The 15,688-nt window shown below is 37.6% G+C and overlaps 1 protein-coding gene across 4 annotated transcripts in view; it reads right to left on the bottom strand.

Annotated features, from left to right (window-relative positions):
- NFYA (nuclear transcription factor Y subunit alpha) overlaps window positions 1-15,688 on the bottom strand; it is a 28,139-nt gene that overhangs the window by 6,714 nt on the left and 5,737 nt on the right. Inside the window, exons 2-8 of one of the 4 annotated variants that reach the window (XM_081094374.1) lie at window positions 13,145-13,292; window positions 11,345-11,431; window positions 8,228-8,374; window positions 4,682-4,813; window positions 4,146-4,251; window positions 2,527-2,693; window positions 694-867 (exon numbers count right to left, since the gene is read on the bottom strand). In XM_081094374.1, coding sequence (XP_080950500.1) covers window positions 694-867; window positions 2,527-2,693; window positions 4,146-4,251; window positions 4,682-4,813; window positions 8,228-8,374; window positions 11,345-11,431; window positions 13,145-13,219 — 888 coding nt within the window. In that variant the 5' untranslated portion in view covers window positions 13,220-13,292. Of the gene's footprint in view, window positions 1-693; window positions 868-2,526; window positions 2,694-4,145; window positions 4,252-4,681; window positions 4,814-8,227; window positions 8,375-11,344; window positions 11,432-13,144; window positions 13,293-15,688 lie in introns of those variants that run through there. The other 3 variants (XM_081094375.1, XM_081094377.1, XM_081094376.1) reach the window with 3 other exon arrangements.

The following is a 15,688-nucleotide window of genomic DNA, read 5'->3' as shown; positions in this document are numbered from 1 at the left end:
ATAAATAAATAAATAAATAAATTTTTGCTAATGAAATAGAAAACTTCCTAAAAGTTTCCTTAAAAGAGAGCTGCCTCTTTTGTTCCATTTGCTCCTAGGCTGGAGCCCAAGCAGCCATCTTGGACTACAAATAGCAAGCTAGGAAATTAGAATAAGACAGGAGGAGAATGAGTCTTGAGAACTGTGGAAATGTGCTACCAGCCCAGGACAATTTATCTCTGGGCTTCTTTTATGTAAGAAAAATTTTTTAAAAATAATTTTAAATTTAAGCCAGTATTATTTTTTTGTTTCTGTAGTTGCACCTACATATAGCAAATGATAACTTTTATAAAAAAATACCAGCTATCAGCCCAGTCAGTGTGGCTCGGTGGTTGAGCATCAACCTACGAACCAGGTCATGGTTCCATTCCCGGTCAGGGCACATGCCTGAATTGCAGTCTTGATCCCCAGTGTGGGGCATGCAGGAGGCAGCCGATCAATGATTCTCTCTCATCATTGATGTTTCTCTCTCTCCTTCCCTCTTCTTTCCTCTCTGAAATAAAAAAATATATTAAAAAACAAAAACAAACCAGCTATCTACCTACCTTCAGTTGTTTGGAAGGTACTCAAAACAAACCATATAAAAGGTTTGACTTATTCCTAAAGTAGAACCCTGGTATTCTCTTCCTACATCCTTCCCTATGTTATACATACCCTTCTTTCCTTTGGAATTTTCCCTTCTGCCTCTAGTTTGGCTCGGGCTTGCCTCCTCTTAAGTATGCGGTGATACTGTTTGGCATTCACATAGAGAGGCTCTTCTTCGAGCATCTCTGCCCCAGGTAGAGGGATTCTTTGGATAGCAGGCACAGACCCAGCACCAGGCACCATCTGTGTTGAGAGAAAACCAGTTTATTAAATAGTGACATAAGTATAGACATAGGCAAGTTTCTTAATCTGTGTCAATCTATTTTCTTCTGAATGCTACACAAGAGTAGCTTTTACAGGGCATTCAGTTAAATGCATTTTCTGGAGAACACTTACACTAAATGCATTTTAAACCAACATTACAAATCTATCAATTGGGGGCCCAGGAGCCACACTTAGAAATAACATAACCTGGTCCAAATTCTTGTCCACGCATGGCTCCATTCTCTAGGAATGTCTGCTGCCATCCAGACAGTAATCATATATATATATATGAAAGGCTAATATGCGAAGTGTCTTCAAAGGAGTTTGACTGGGAGTTCTATCGCTCGCTATGACGTGCACTGACCACCAAGCGGCGGCATGGAACGAAGGGAGGCCCCAGGTGGCAGCCAGCAGCCGGGGAAGGGAGCCCTGACTGGCAGCCGCAAGGCCCCAATCAGCCCTGATCGCTGGGCCTAGGGACCCTACCTGTGCAGTAATTTTGTGCACCGGGCCTCTAGTATGACAATACTGTAAAACAGTTCAATGGAAAATACGTATAAATTTACCAAGTGCTACTTAATGCCTATAGTTATACAACTAATTTAGTTAACTTATTATATAATTTAATCCTAATTTTTCTAAACAAACAAAATGAAACACTGTACTAAATGTATGATGAAACAAGTCCCCTTTGCTACACTCCCTTCCCAACGTTAACTTTGAATGTCTGTATTGTTTCTTCTGGTAGCTTTCTTCCTCTCTGTGCAGGCTTCTGCTCCTCAATTCTTCATTTATCCATTTTAGGTACTATGTACTGACATCATATTTTGACATATGAGGATTTAGCTTTCAGATACCATCCAACTTTCCTTCCCTATCTTCTCACTGTATTTATATCACACATTTTTTTGGTTTCTCTAATTATAACCTAATTTTTAGCTTATTTCTTGTTTCATCCACTAGACACAATGTATTTTCCAACTGCCAAAGATTAGCAGCCTAACTCTCCCTTCATTATTTGAATTCTGAATAAGATCACATAAAATCATACATTTAATCTGTTTAATCACTACTATATCTCCAGCACCAAGAATAGCACCTGGCACTAATAGGTCCTCACAATGAGTTAGGGTTCACTGTAATCTATACTAATAAAAGGGTAATATGCTAATTAGACCAAACATCTTCAGGATGTCCTTCTGGACAAAGCCACAGTGGTGGGGGTTAAGGCAGAGGCGGTTAGGGACTATCATATCAGGCCAGCAGGGGAGGGCAGTTAGGGGGCGATCAGGCCAGCAAGGGAGCAATTAGGGGGTGATCAGGCCGGCAGGCAGGTGAGCGGTTAGGAGTCAGCAGTCCCAGATTGTGAGAGGAATGTCTGACTGGTCACAGATTGGAGAGGGTTCAGGCCGGGCTGAGGGACCCTCCACCCCCGTGCACTGGGCCTCTAGTGTTTATTATAAAAGTAGATCTCTGTAAGTGCCTTAAGGATCAATCTCAATGCCAAGAGGTCAACATTATTAACAAGCTTTATGAGAGACATCAAATTGCAAGTTCAAGAATTTTGCAAAGACAGAGAGATATGTAGAAAAAGAAATTACAGATGAGAACAGTGAGCTGAAGAATCAATATTCTTACCATGACCATCCCTCCTGAATTGACCACATTGCCTGCCACTGGTAGTGTCACAGTGACAGTCCCTTGTCCACTGCTGGTTGTATTGGTGTTGGCTCCTGTCTGAACAATCTGTGCTCCTGCCAAACTGGCTGCTGGGATGGTGATCATGCCTGAAACAGGGACTGTAACTTTAAGAAAATAAAACATAAAACAACAAACAGGTACACAGAAAGAAGGGAACACAGTTAGTTCCTCTTCTATCTGGCACACACTCATTCACCCTGGAAAAGCATTATGGAACTGAATAAGGGGGGAAAAAGCACTCACACACTCTCTGCCTGATTTACTACATAAAACCCATGTAATCACAATCTTTAAAACTCTATTAACTTTCTCGGTTATAGCTCTGAATAAATCTATCCTTGAAATGGATACTTTCCTGGGCATTACAATAACAGTTTTCAATAGGTGGCGAGACAGTTTGCAGTCTTCCACTTCTATGGGTCAGTCTGAGTATAGCTATACCCAATTTTTGTACATATCAACAATCTGCTTCGGGATGGAAATTTTATGAACTTATAAATTGTTCATCCTAAACTGACAAGGAATCAGCCAGTTGCAGGTCTAAAGCTTAAACCAAGCATTCCAAGTCCCCAAACTATCAACATCAGCACCGAGGAGAATGTGTTTACCATTTCCTGAGTTCCTGCCAGTGCTCATTCCAGTTCAGGCCCTCTCCTGAGTCATAACAAAAGCACACTGTTACTGCATCCACTGGACCTTACATACTGCTAAGTCTTAATCACAAGTCAAACCTTTAGTCAGGGAATCTAACTGAGATGTCCTTTTCGGATTTAACTATCAGACAAATGCTTCCAAAAGCTCTTAAGTTCAGATTGAGCCATCTCCTCCTCTCTGAAATACATTCTCCTCTCGAGCCGTATTTCTTCTCTACCTTCTGTATGCATTATTTATTCCTAGAACATACCTCCATAGGATTCTGCACTATGTTTATCTGTTCACATGTATGTCTCTCTTGTTAGACTGGAGTTTCTTTGAAAAGCTCTTCTTTCTTAGCAAAGTTCTACATACGTAACCGGCACATAATAAGTGGTTTTGGAATAAATTAACAAAGAAGTGGCCCTGATAAAAATATACCTAAGCAACAACTCCTATTTCCAATCTTCTATTTAGAAAGTGTTAATATAAGATTAAAGCTTATATAATCCTTATGAGCAGTCCTTTTTTAAAAATTATTTTTCAACTACAGTTGACATACATTATTATATTAGTTTCAGGTGTACACCCGATTAATTAGACATCCCCATAAACCTCGATCCCATCTGACACCGTACAGTTATTAGGATATCACTGACTATATTCCCTATGCTGTACTTTACATCCTCATTAGGCTCAATCTTTTAACCACCACTTAGGGATTCCTACAAATGGAATTGATGTTGGTCATGTATTGGTGACAAGGACCTAATAATAATAATCAATGAAGACTTACAGAAAATCTTATTTTTCGTTCAAAAATATGTCATGTAGAGATCACCACAAAATTTCTGAAGCATCATTTGCTCAAGGGATGAAGATGAGTCCCCCAAAAGTAGACGGAAATGAATGGGCATACTTACCTTGCTGGAGAATGGTACCGTCTGCATTAACTGGCTGATAAACGATGGTCTGCCCTTCAGCAGTCTGTGCCACTTGCTGCCCCTGGACAGCAATTTGCTGCTGTGTCTGTAGGAAAGAAATTATAACACAATATAAGAGATTCTAAAATACCACAAAGGGCCATGTAGTCTTTTTCTCTTTTTAAAAATCCTCATCCCAGGATGTGTCTTGATTGATTTTAGAGAGGAAGGGAGAGAGAAACACTGATGTGAAAGAAACATTAATTGGTTGGTTGCTCCTGTATGCATCCTGGCTGGGGATCGAACCTGAAACCCAGGCATGTGCTCTGATCAGAAATCAAACCTGCAACCTTTTGGTGTACAGGACAGTGCTCTAACCAATGGAGTTACCTGGCCAGGGCTAGTCTTTTTCTTAAAAAATAAAAATAAAAATAAATGATAGTTTTCTAACTCATTTCTACCACATGTGAAATATATGGCTCAGCTGTCTGACCCTTCTAAATCAGCTGTGCTGTGTTCAGAGCTAGAGGAATTACCTGGGTCTGGCCAGCAGTAACGGCTGTCTGGGGCTGCTGGATGATGATCTGCTGGGTTTGGCCCTGCTGGCCCTGCACCTGCACAGCCTGCCCACCCTGGATCTGGATCTGTCCAGGTGGGACCAACTGTATCTGTGGAAGACAATACAAAGAAAGGTTAGTACCCTGCGGACATTGGTATCTTTTGGTCCTGGAGTATTAGTTATCCACATTCCTCTAGAAAGTGGAAAATGCTGTGAAGCGGAAAAAGACAATAAAACAGAAGTCCTCATCTGCTTTTTTTGTTTGTCTGTTAATCCTCACCCGAAGGATATTTTTCCACTGACTTTTAGAGAGTGGAAGGAAGGGGAAGAGACAGAGAAACATCATCGATTGGTTGCCTCCCACACGCCCCAACCAAGGCCAAGGGATCAAGCCTGCAACCGAGGTATATGCCCTTGACCAGAATTGAATCAGGGACCCTGCAGTCCTTGAGCCAACGCTCTACCCACTGAATCAAACCAGTTAGGGATTGTTTGGCTATTATTTGTGAGAGATCATTTGTTTTCCACTTCTGAAACAATGGGGAATTCTGACTACTGTCTTGATACTGGGTATTATAGTAACAATGTCAGTTTTTTAAAGATGATAGTGCTGGCATGGTCACATTATTTTTAAAGCATTTTTTACAGATAAAATGACATTTTATATATTCAAAATAATTTTTGAGAGAGTAGGTAAATGCAGATACCCTTTAGGTCCATCCACGTTATATATCTATTTCATTCTTAAACAATTTATTCACTGCTATTTTGTACTATTTTTGTTATATACCAACTTCCACTATTCTTGACTCTCTACTCCAGTTCCACTGTCTATATTAAGCCAGGGATCCTAACCTAAAATTGTATGCAAAATGTTCCATTTATCTGGACATCTACACCTTTTCTAAGAAGAGGGCATAGGATCTCACTGGAATTCTAAAATAGAGGATCCAAGATAATAAAGAGTAAGAAGTATTCTTCTAAAAAAGAATTGAAATTTTATGCATCCTAAGAAAGGCAATGGGATTTTACCTAGAGCTTTATATATGTTAACAGAAAAGAATTTTTCTAGGATGGTTTGATTCAGGGGTCTTCAAACTACGGCCCGTGGGCCACATGCAAATTCAAATATTGTATTTGTTCCCGTTTTGTTTTTTTACTTCAAAATAAGATATGTGCAGTGTGCATAGAAATTTGTTCATAGTTTTTTTTAAACTATAGTCCGGCCCTCCAACGGTCTGAGGGACAGTGAACTGGCCCCCCCTGTTTAAAAAGTTTGAGAACCCCTGGTTTGATTAGTTATATACAGTCCTGCTTGGAGGGAGGAGAATGAAATAACCCCATCAGAGACTCTTAGAGATAGGTAAATAAATAAATATCATAAAAGCATAGAATTTAGAACTGGAATGAACCCTAGAAATCACCTGATATAAACTGCACTTTCTGATGAGAAAACTGACATATGAAAGCTTGCTTAATGGCAGACCTGGGAATGGAAAGTCAGATCACTGCATGCCCAGCACACTGCTCCTAACACTGTATCACACGGTCTCCATTCAGGAGTGGAAAAGAAGTTGTGGCAAGGGTATGAAGAAGAGGCAATAGAAGGACAGAAATGAAATAGTGTGAAAAAGAGTTAAAGTACACATACTGAAAATATATTTAAAGCCTCATACATTTATTCATGAAGAAATGTGGAAACTATTTTTAATCCTAACTACAACTCTATTGTGGCAAAAATATGCCAATAGTTTTAAAAATGTTACTATTCCTTTGCCAAGCAATTTCCCTACTCCAAAGAAACTACCCTAAGAATTCAACTGAAAATAAAACTATCATGCTCAAATAAATTTATAGTAATCTTACCTATAAAAGCAAAAATAAAATAAAATAAAATAAAATAAAATAAAGTAGGCAGGGCGGAGTTTGGCTGATTGATGTCTCTCTCTCACATCAATGTTTCTCTCTCTCTCTCTGTCTTTCTCTGTCCCTCTCTCTCATATTCCCTTCCTCCCTACCTTCCTCTCTCTCTAAAAATCAATGGACAAAATAACCTCAGGTGAAGATTTGAAAAAACAAAACAAAACAAAACAAAAAAACCAAAGTAATGTGAAGAAATTAGAAGTCAGATTTATCAAGCAGTGTGATCAGGGCTTTTTTCAACTTGTATTAAATTCCTGCAGAGAAACTAAGACACCAATGAGTTCACTTTAACTATTAAAACAAAATCTATATAGTAAAAAATTAATAGTTCTTCCTCATTCCCATTTCCATGCTAACAAACACATATATTACATAGGGGTTTGGCTACTAATTACAAAGATAATATCACATAGTATGTTTCCTTCCAAATTATTTTTCACCAGAAGTACGTCTGTATTAACCACCATCCTATGTCAACAGTTTATCCTTTTTAACAACATAATATTTCACATATGAATATCGTATGACTTATTCAACCACTTCCTTATTCTTATAAATAGGCATTCAGGTTACACTACAGCTCTTTTGGTAGCACAATGCTGCAATAAATGTATTTGTACATTTCTCCCTATATATCAATGCTTTTCATCCTATAGGATTCTCAAAAGTGGGATAGGTTTATGTATTTAAGAGTAAGATGCCTTCCAAAATGACTTCAGAATTTGAAATTACCTAAGTAATGAGTGTATCCTTTCCTCCACACCCATTGTAGAAGTGGATATAACAATTCTTTTTAATTTTTGCCAAATTGATAAAAATCCCTCTACTTTTAATATTTGCATGTAATATCCAGAGTTGCATGTAACAACATCCTCCCTACTTCTGTTAATCTCTTCTACATTTTTTGTCTTTTTACCTTTTTTTCTGTTTTGGAATCAGTCTTTCCAGTGGATTTATCTATTTTATTGATCTCTTTAAGAATTAGCTTTTATTTACCCCTTCTACATTTTTGTTAGTTTTATTCTTCACTAATTTTAACCTACTTTTTGCTCATTTTGTTCTTTTCCTAAGTTCCTATGAGAAATATTATTAATTTATTTTCAATTTTAAAAAAAAGGCTATTAAGTTTTGCTCCAAATACAGTGTAAGGTGTTTGTGATGTGTATGGACCGAAATATCTTTTTTTCATTACTTGCTAGATGATTCAAATTATTAATTACATGGAAAGAAATGAAAAGGAAAGCATTTCTGAGCAAAAACAAGAACCCCCCAAAGCAGATTATAAATTTCCTCCCTTACTGACATAAGATGCCAACAAAGCTCACGCAATGAATTACTTTTATAAAACTAGATTCCCATCTCTTCATGTTCTTTACATTGATCCAAAAATCATGCCTAATTAGTCCTTACCAGAGATGTACAATTTCTGTCTAGTTCTGCTTTATCACTGGTACTACAAAGGTGGACTATTGACTAAATGCAAATGGAGGGTAGGAAGCAATTAAATGCAACAATATCAACTGTCAAATAGCTTGTAATAACTATTCTATAAAAACCTCTACTCTGACATTCTGTCTAAACACTTTTTCATACCACTCACCTGCTGCAAACCCTGGGACCCAGATACAGGTACTTGCATGATGGTTTGACCTTGTCCACCAGGGACAGCCTGGACCATGATGGGTTGGCCAGTTGATGTGATTAACTGGCCTCCACTGACCTGCACCATTAATGGCTGCCCCTGGACCTAGAATGAAATAAAGTAAGTACAATGAAATAACATAAGACACAAAATGGTTTTTAGTAAAGGGCAATTATTGGAACTATTTTGCTGCCTTGCTAGAGGGGGGAAAGGCAGGAGAGACCCCGCGATAATAAGTCTCAAGACCTATCTTCTTCAAGTATCTTTGGTATTTTTGACTAAAGGCCAAGTTGAATACTTTAAAGTCAGATATAATAGAGTATATCCAGGCTTTGGGAAGTCTCAATAGATATAAGGTATTTATCACCAAATATAGGCTAACTCCATAAGAAGCATTTAAACAAAATGTCAAGACTATTTGCCTTTTTAGACTAATATCCAGGAATGATCTCTAGTGAGGGCTGAAGAGGAGGCAATGAGAAGGGTAGGTAATGGCGGTGATGATGTTTAAATGCAAATTCAAAATAACCTGGAGGGAGTAAATCAAACTACCCAGCAATACAGGAGGCTGGGTAGCAAGCCACTCTGTAATTTTATGTAGAACACCCTTTCTCAAGCATAGATAGAATGTACATATTTTATCCTCTTCACCTTATATTTCTGGGAATTCTAGTCTGGTTGTTGTTGAAAAGATCCCACGACTAAAAACTGCCTAGAAATATTTTCTGATCAGTTTGTAGTATCTGTGATGGAATTCCTCGCTCTGGGCCCTGCAATACCTGCAGTTATTTTAATTTTAACAGAAGCAATGACAAATATGGAAATTATACAAAGCACTCAAGCATATAAAACAAATTCCAACTTTGAAGCTCCCATGAATAAACAGAAAACTCTAGAAGGCAGGCCATTATAAATGCTCTGTTGTACCATTTTGAGTCCCAATAAAAAATACCTAGCTAATAGAATGCTTTCTAGAAGCCAAAAAATAAGCCACTTAAAAAGTGAAATGGAGCCGGAACCGGTTTGGCTCAGTGGATGGAGCATCGGCCTGCGGACTGAGGGGTCCCAGGTTCTATTCCGGTCAGGGGCATGTGCCTGGGTTGCGGGCACATCCCTGGTGGGAAATGTGCAGGAGGCGGCTGATCGATGTTTCTCTCTCATCGATGTTTCTAGCTCTCTATCTCTCTCCCTTCCTCTCTGTAAAAAAATCAATAAAATATATTTAAAAAAAAAAAGTGAAATGGAGTGAATGTTCAACAGAATAGCTAAAAGTCAAAAACTCATTTTTAGATTCTATCTTTGAGGAATTACTTATAATATTATAAAAGAATATTTGTATGACTAAAATAGTCATTCTTAATGCCAGTGAAAAAATGTTCAAATGAAATTATCAATCAGACATAGAGGAGTAAATTCGATATTAAACACCCCATCCCAAGAGTTCCAGAATCTTTAGAAATATTCGAAATCCTAGTTTTGTGAAACTGCTCATTGAGAAATTCCAGTTTAATATTAAGAAGTTTACAATCTGATTCCCCTGCTTTCTCCTTCCCTTACTTCCCCACCCCGAATCAAATCCCCCGTTACACCAACGTCTGCATATGTTCTAGCAGGAAAAGATTTTTTTCAGAATATTTATTGCATGAATAACTAAAAGAACTACTTAAAGTTTTCCAAAATAATGAGACCTTTAAGGAATAGTTTCTATTATTTCCATAAACTGTCTCCACTTCTTTTAAATAAAATCTACATATGTAGGGAATACAAGTTTTAAGGCGTAACTATTAATTTTCTAGATCTGTCATCTTAACTTCTCCCCTTTTTGACATGCTGTGAGTGCACATAATAAACCATTTGAGACTCCAAGAAGCCCACTTGTATTTACAACATACGAATGATTGCAAGGATACATGCATCAGACAAAAAGCCATACAGTTAAGAGCATGTTACATTCCCATTCCACAAGTGGTTAATGACAATATTATTTCATACATCAGTAAGATGAAGTAAGCATGAAAACATAAATACAAGCTGCTGAACTCTGAGATTTATAGTTTGGGAGAACCTACAAGTTCTTGTTCTTTCAGGCTAATTTATGTTCAGAATTGGCATCATCAAACACTGTGGGTGACAGATGTGGGGGTGGGGGGGCTGAATCGGTAAGGTAAAATGATTACAATAAGGGGTAGCTAACTGCAGGATGTTTAGCGGTTCTACATTCTAGGTCCTATTTTGAACTATTTCCATTTAGTGGACGAAAAAAGATAGGGCACCAAAGTCTTACCAGTTTCTCAAAAATACAGTCATTTTAGTCAAAGTAACCTACAGACACAGAAAAGACTAATGCTCCTGCTCCTGATCTTATATTGGAGCTGGCCAAAATATGACGCCAAGTTCGGATACTTAACTTAGCCAACATGTTAGGGAACTGCATTGGTTAAGTAAGAATTCTTATTGTGGCTATAACACCTAAGACCTATACAAAGTATATCTATCCCAGGTATGTCCAATCTAGAGGTATGGGATAATCTTTGCAGATCTGATAAAAAAACCACAGGTCATTATTTTCCCAGAAAATAGTAGAGGCAGCAGTTAAGAGATTAACAAGATTTAGTGATTAGATAAAACTTGCCAAGTACAATGATTATTTTGCACCTGATTTACCCTTTTAATAAAAACAATCTATCCTAGCTAATGTGCACATATTTTCTCCTCTACTATTATAGTAAAGTTCATGAAATTTTAACTTGCAATCTGACAGAGTTTGAACTCTAAATAGGTTTTGATGTCACTTGTAAGAATTTCTTCCTATCCCTTATGACAATTCTTTCCAAGGCATTCCCAAAGAAACGTACTAGCCAAATGCTATTTTCAGAAAATTCACACTGGAGTCACTACATGACTTGGCATGAAACATTAGAAAACCGGGCATGGTATAAGTCTCAAAGACAAGTTAGCATCAACAACATGCAACTGACTTTGCCATTCCTCCTTGAGATCCTACCACAAACAGCACCAGACATGAGGGAAGGAGAAGTTCATGCAGTGCTTACAGAGAGTCAGAGAGGGCACCACTACCTGGAGGGTCTGGACTTGCTGGCCTGAGGCGGATGCCACCTGGGCCTCAGTCTGCAACTGGACAGCAGTGACACCACCCTGCTGCTGAGAACAGGAACAGGAAGAGCTTGAAACGTGTCAGGAATAAAATGTATGGTTCAAGGCATGAGATCACCTTACCTCTTATAGGGGAGGGAGAGATGTCTTTCAACAACCCCACCCTACACAGAACTTTCAAACTGTACAGACTCCCTATCCTGAAGCTGTTTGGTTGAAGGTAGCAGGACTGAAGATATTAGCCCTTTGTCCCCAGAGTGGAACTCAAAACACACTCCCCGACTCAAAAATGTCAGAACAGTTGTTATCGTTAAAACAAAACTTGTTAATGCAGTCCTTCCCTCCAGAAATAGGTATTTGATTCTTTTGCCTACAATGTTATTTTAATGTGTTTTTTTTTTATTTCCTCAAACAAGTTCACAAGAACAAAGGTCTTAACAACCTTGAAGCTACAATGAAAAATGTCTGGGGCTTAAATGCAATCATCAGAAAGGAAGAAAAAAGCAATCACTGTGAATCAAAATAATTTTCATGAGGTTACTGTTCCCATGTCCCCAAACTAGGATTACTTCTACTCAATTGGACTACCTTAGAAGCAATTTCAACCTAATTTTTATGTTCTGCGATGGCAAGTTCTGACAGAACAAAAATACACCCACCAGGGCATGGGTGTGAACGAAGGGCCCTTCATGGAATCCCCTTTACAAAAAAGGCAGGTGAAAGAAACTGCCAGAGCCACAGCAGCTATATGGAAGGAAAGACGAGTAAAGGAGTTTAAATAACTTCTCTATTAACGAAGAGTAGCTCTTCCCCTTGATCATTAGATAGAACTCACCATCAAATTTTCCTTTGCCCTCCCTACAAACTACTTTTCTATATTATCTAAGATCCATTTTAGAAACAAAATACTCCTAATCTTGGCCTAAGGTTAAATTGATACATGGTAATTTCTCCTATGGAGAAAAACAAGAGAAGTTTCACTAAAATAAAGCCACCTATAAAGCATCAGAAAATGTAAGCTGTGTATAAATTCACGAAAGTAACCCAATTAGGGGATTGCTTTCTAATATGTGTTTATCCAGAAGAATGGCTGTCTATTATCCTCATGGTAAACTAGAACTTTTCAGAATAAGCACTGTCGTGGATCAAGTCAAAGAGCAGTAGACTTCTTAGACGCTGACTATCTTGATTTGTGTATTGTGGCTAATACCTTAGTAGATCACACACTAGCTTAATCAAGTAGAAAAACAACCAAATTGAATCCAGAGAAAACAAAAACTCCAAACTTCCATCTGAAAACAGACTAGGTGTTTTGCCTTTTAATAAGATAAAAAGGGGCAATTTAAGCCAGGCCAGGCCAGTGTGACTCTGTTTGAGCTTCAACCCATGAACCAGGAAGTAACCAGTTTGATTCCCAGACCCTGTCCTTGGTGGGGGACCTGTGGGAGGCAACCAATGGATGTGTCTCTCTCACTGATGTATCTATGTCTCTAACCCTCTCCATTCCTCTCTCTAAAATCAATAAAAACATTAAACCAGGCTCCCAGGAAGAGCAAATTCTCAGTGGTCACAGGCTGGATACAGTTCTGAACACGGAAAACAGCAGAGAAATCACAAGTTTAATCTTCAAAAGCATTTCGTTAGCACAAGTCATTAGACCCATTCTTTATAAGATCTGGGATCTCTGAAATAATTCCCCAATTGAGTAGTGCTGTTATCAGCTCCATTGCTGTGACATTTAAAGCAGTTTTACTTCCATACCTGCTGCTGAATCGGTCCAGCCTGTACAACAATCTGCTCTGTTGAACTATTGCTGTTCGCTGTATACTGCTCCATGGTCCCTCCACGTTAGAATCCTGTACACAGGGAACTTCACTCCGGAGGTTATAGAAGACTGTGAGATGTACTCCTATTAAAAATGTTGGGAAAAAAACAAGAGTAGAGATTGTCATTACACTATGCCAGATGATTAACTTTGAGACCTATCACTGTATTTGTAAGAAAGCAGCATGAGAAAATAGAAAATGTTTATGCAGTGTCATTTTTAACTAGGGTTACATGGTACAATCATGACAACAATATCATAATTCTATTTCATGTTTTTAAAATGCTTGTCATTTCACTGGCAATCTTATCTTTCAATAATAAAAAAGTAATACCTGTACCTTAGAAATACTCATGAGTTATAATATCACTTTGTCACAGGCTTATTTAATACTGATTTTTAAGTCTGCACATGTACTTTAGAAAATAAATAGTTCTTTAATTTATAACACGTGCTGCAAGCCAAACATGTTACTCTAGTTCCCTACATATTTAAAACTTCAGGGTTTATTATTTAGTAAGTAAATTACCCATACCTGAAGCCAAACATTTATTTTTCTTATCAAAATCTCCATTAAGTTGCGCCAAGTAAGAAAGCCCTAGCAAAGATTTAGGAGTTTTCATTTTAATCCAGAGCAAGAAATAAAAATGAATTATACTAATGCCAAAAATAATTCTTTACAGATTAAATATAAGGAAAAATTTTAAATGGCTATGGTTTTCTCTAAAAAGACCTTAAGTTTTTTCTAGTCTTGAATTTGAATGCCTAATAACACGCCACCCTTTATTGTATCATTTTAACTTATTATGGGAATTTTCAAATATATACAAAAGCAGTGAGAACATTATAATAAACCCCCACAGCCATAATCTAACTTCAACAACTCTCACCTCATAGTCAATCTTGTTTCACATGTATCTCAACCACTTTCCACCACCCCCTGGATTATTTTGAAGCAAATCCCAGATACCGTATTATTCCCCAAATCCATAAACACTTTAGCATCTGTCTCTAAAGAGACTCTTTTCTCTTTATCATTTTATAACAATGATATTGTCTCTACTATGTCATTCAAACATTAAAAAATAAATAAGTCTGTAATATCGTCAAATAGCTAGTCCAGGTCCAAATTTACCATTCTCATATACTTTAACAGTTGAAATAAGGACACAATTAGGTAAATTGAAGTGATATTTGAGAACCATGAATAAAGACTTGATTAAAAAATTTAAGGGAAATTTTCCTTGGAAATACGGGGGAGGCACAGATATATAAACAAAATGCAGATAAATCTTTTTTCTCTATTTTTCTCTAGGCCTTCATAAATCCTAAAAAATGAATAAGATTATATGTGAGAGAACTAAACTGCAGATTTTAACAGCAAAACAAGGCACCACTCTCTATTAATTCATACATAATGGATGAGATCACTTGCAAGATGTCTCAATATTTTGTGAAAGAAATAGAAATATATTCAAGTGCATATCTAAGTATTTAGGAAGAAGTGTACTGATGGCAAAAATTTACTTTGGAATGCATCAAAAAATAAGACTGATGGATGAATGGGTAGAAAGATGAATAAGACAAGTATGGTACAATGTTAATGGCAGACTCTAGGTAGTGAGTACACACGTGTTTATTGTAAAGTTCTTTTAACTTTACTGTGAGTTTGAACATTTTTATACTAAAATGTTGAAAGAAAAAAATCTTAACAAAAATTAAGCTTATCACTCATAACCAAAATGGTATATAGTATAGAAGAGCCATAAAGGATAGGATGACTGTTATCACAGCATCATGTACCAGGTCATACAGTTCTCCAACTCACTACCATTGCTCTAATGAAATACTCACCAAGCAAACATGTAGTTTTAATTTGGATTTACATATATGTAGATTAGCCAATAAGGAGTATATATAATCAGCAACACAAGTAAACTTGATAGCTATTTTCTCATTACCCACTGACAAAATGGCACTCTGATCTCTACATCAGTCTCTTCTGAATTGGTTGACTGAGTCAGCTCCAGAGAGACACTGGGAATAGTATAGAAAAATCAGGTTTGCAACCAGGCTAAGTGGTTCTGCCAGGGAAGTAAACAATCTCCCTAAACTCTATCTTGTTTCTAACTGCAGTGCACACAATAGGACTGAAGAATTAAGTCATGATAGATGTGATTTCATTTATTTAAACCCTGAAAGGACAATAGTAATCAAGAGATAGAAAGTAGATCAGTGGTTCCCTGGGACTAGAGAAGGAGGTGGTGAGAGTAAGAGAGGAAGGGGAAAGTGAGAGGTTGATTGGGATAGAGCGCTTGGACCTTTTTGGAGTGATGAAAATGTGTTGTTGTTCAATTGGTTACCTGCTGCATGCACCATGACCAGGACCTAGGGATTGAAACTGCAACCCAGATATGTGCCCTTGACCAGGAACCGAACCCACGACCCTTTGGTCCAAGGGCTGACACTCTTAACCACTG

The sequence above is a fragment of the Myotis nattereri genome (assembly GCF_964212035.1).
Source record: "Myotis nattereri genome assembly, chromosome: 6".
In the NCBI taxonomy this organism is placed as follows: Eukaryota; Metazoa; Chordata; class Mammalia; order Chiroptera; family Vespertilionidae; genus Myotis; species Myotis nattereri.
The sequence above is the reverse complement of the archived record's forward strand: the minus strand, read 5'-3'. Positions and strand labels throughout refer to the sequence as shown.